The sequence below is a fragment of the Nicotiana tabacum genome, chromosome 2 (genome assembly GCF_000715075.1).
Source record: "Nicotiana tabacum cultivar K326 chromosome 2, ASM71507v2, whole genome shotgun sequence".
NCBI lineage: Eukaryota > Viridiplantae > Streptophyta > Magnoliopsida > Solanales > Solanaceae > Nicotiana > Nicotiana tabacum.
In genome coordinates, this window is record NC_134081.1 from 7,703,348 (window position 1) to 7,704,950 (window position 1,603).

General features: G+C 39.3%; 1 protein-coding gene across 1 annotated transcript; it reads left to right on the plus strand.

Moving 5' to 3' along the window:
• Positions 1–418: 418 nt before the first annotated feature.
• Positions 419–958, plus strand: LOC107811385 (uncharacterized). Its single transcript, XM_016636306.2, has one exon. The coding sequence runs from the start codon at positions 419–421 to the stop codon at positions 956–958; it is 540 nt and encodes a 179-aa protein (XP_016491792.2).
• The last annotated feature ends 645 nt before the right edge of the window (positions 959–1,603 follow it).

A 1,603-nucleotide genomic window follows, 5' to 3' on the forward strand; every position in this document is an offset into this window, starting at 1 on the left:
AAAGGAACGTGATGCACGAAGCAACGACTCCAATACACATTCGAGGATTGGAGATTACAGTTTTAATGTCAATACCTCCGAGTTAGTTGCTTTTTTAAGAGGTATGGGAGATAAGGTGCGGTGGCCTAAAGAAATAAGACCAGACCCGAGCAAAAGAAGTCCAGATTTCTGGTGTGAATTTCACAACGATCATGGCCATAGAACAGCAGAATGCAGATTACTCCAAGGAGAAGTCGAGCATTTGTTGAAGCAAGGTTATCTAACTAACATGTTCATCGAGAAAGGTAGACAGTCATATATGAAGAATAGACAAGATCCTCTGAAACCCCTATCTCTATAAAGAACAGTCAATGTAATAACCGGGGGAGATGAGGTCAATGGTGTGACATATACAATTGCAAAAAAGACGTCAAAAGTCATGGTCACTCATGGGAAGAGAGTTCGCCAAGTCTTGGATGAAAATAGTATAACATTTGATGATGAAGACGCGGATGGCTTGATAATTCCTCATAATGATGCGCTGGTAGTATCTCTACTTGTACACGATACTAACGTTAAACGAGTTTTGATTGACCCAGGTAGCTCCGTAAATATCATTCTACTAAGGGTGGTGAATGAAATGCAAGCTAATGACAAGGTGATACCAAATGCACGGTCTTTGTTTGGATTTGATAATTCAAGTGTTATCACACAAGGGGAAGTAATGCTTACCACGTTTGCAGAGAGAGTTACCGAGGATACAAAGTTCCAGGTGATAGATGCAGACATAGCTTATAATATAATTCTAGGAAGACCATGGATTCACGATATGGGCGTTGTACTGTCCACATTACATCAAGTTATTAAGTTTCCTTTACAATGGGGAATTCAACAAATCCGTGGAGATCAACAGGCTTTTAGAAGCATCAATTCAGTGGTGGTTACAAGCACGATGAACGATGTTGCAGACCGGGAATAGCAACTACAGAATTCAGTTGAGAATGTAGTAAAACTAACCTCAACTGGAGGCATACCAGGACAGACGGATGTTGATTCAAGACCCCATGTTATTCAAGAGCCAGAAGAAAATGAAAATATCAAAACAACTATTGAAGAACTCGAAGCTGTAGATCTATTTATACACTGGCCAGACAGAAAAGTTTACATCGGAGTAAATCTAAGCCCAGAAATGAAAGGTAAGTTAATTGAATTTTTAAAAGCTAACGCATATTGCTTTGCTTGGTTGTATCCAGATATGACAGGTATACCACCGGAGGTGATGACCCACAAACTGAATGAGGACCCACCATACCCACCTGTCAAGCAGAAGAGGAGGAAGCAAGGATCCGTCAAAAATCAAGTGAACCAAGATGAGGTACAAAAGCTTTTGAAAATAGGGTCAATACGAGAGATAAAGTACCCAGACTGGTTAGCTAATACTATGGTAGTTCCAAAAAAGAATGGGAAATGGCGAGTTTGCGTAGATTATACTGGTTTAAATAAAGCTTGTCCTAAATATTCATTTCTTTTACCGCATAGAGATCAATTACTTGATTCTACCGTAGGACATGAGCTGTTAAGTTTTTTAGATGCATATTCAGGTTATAATCAAATAAAGATGGAT

Excerpts from the sequence above, each read along its gene's own strand:
- LOC107811385 (XM_016636306.2), top strand. The coding sequence starts at position 419 with ATGGTCACTCATGGGAAGAGAGTTCGCCAAGTCTTGGATGAAAATAGT.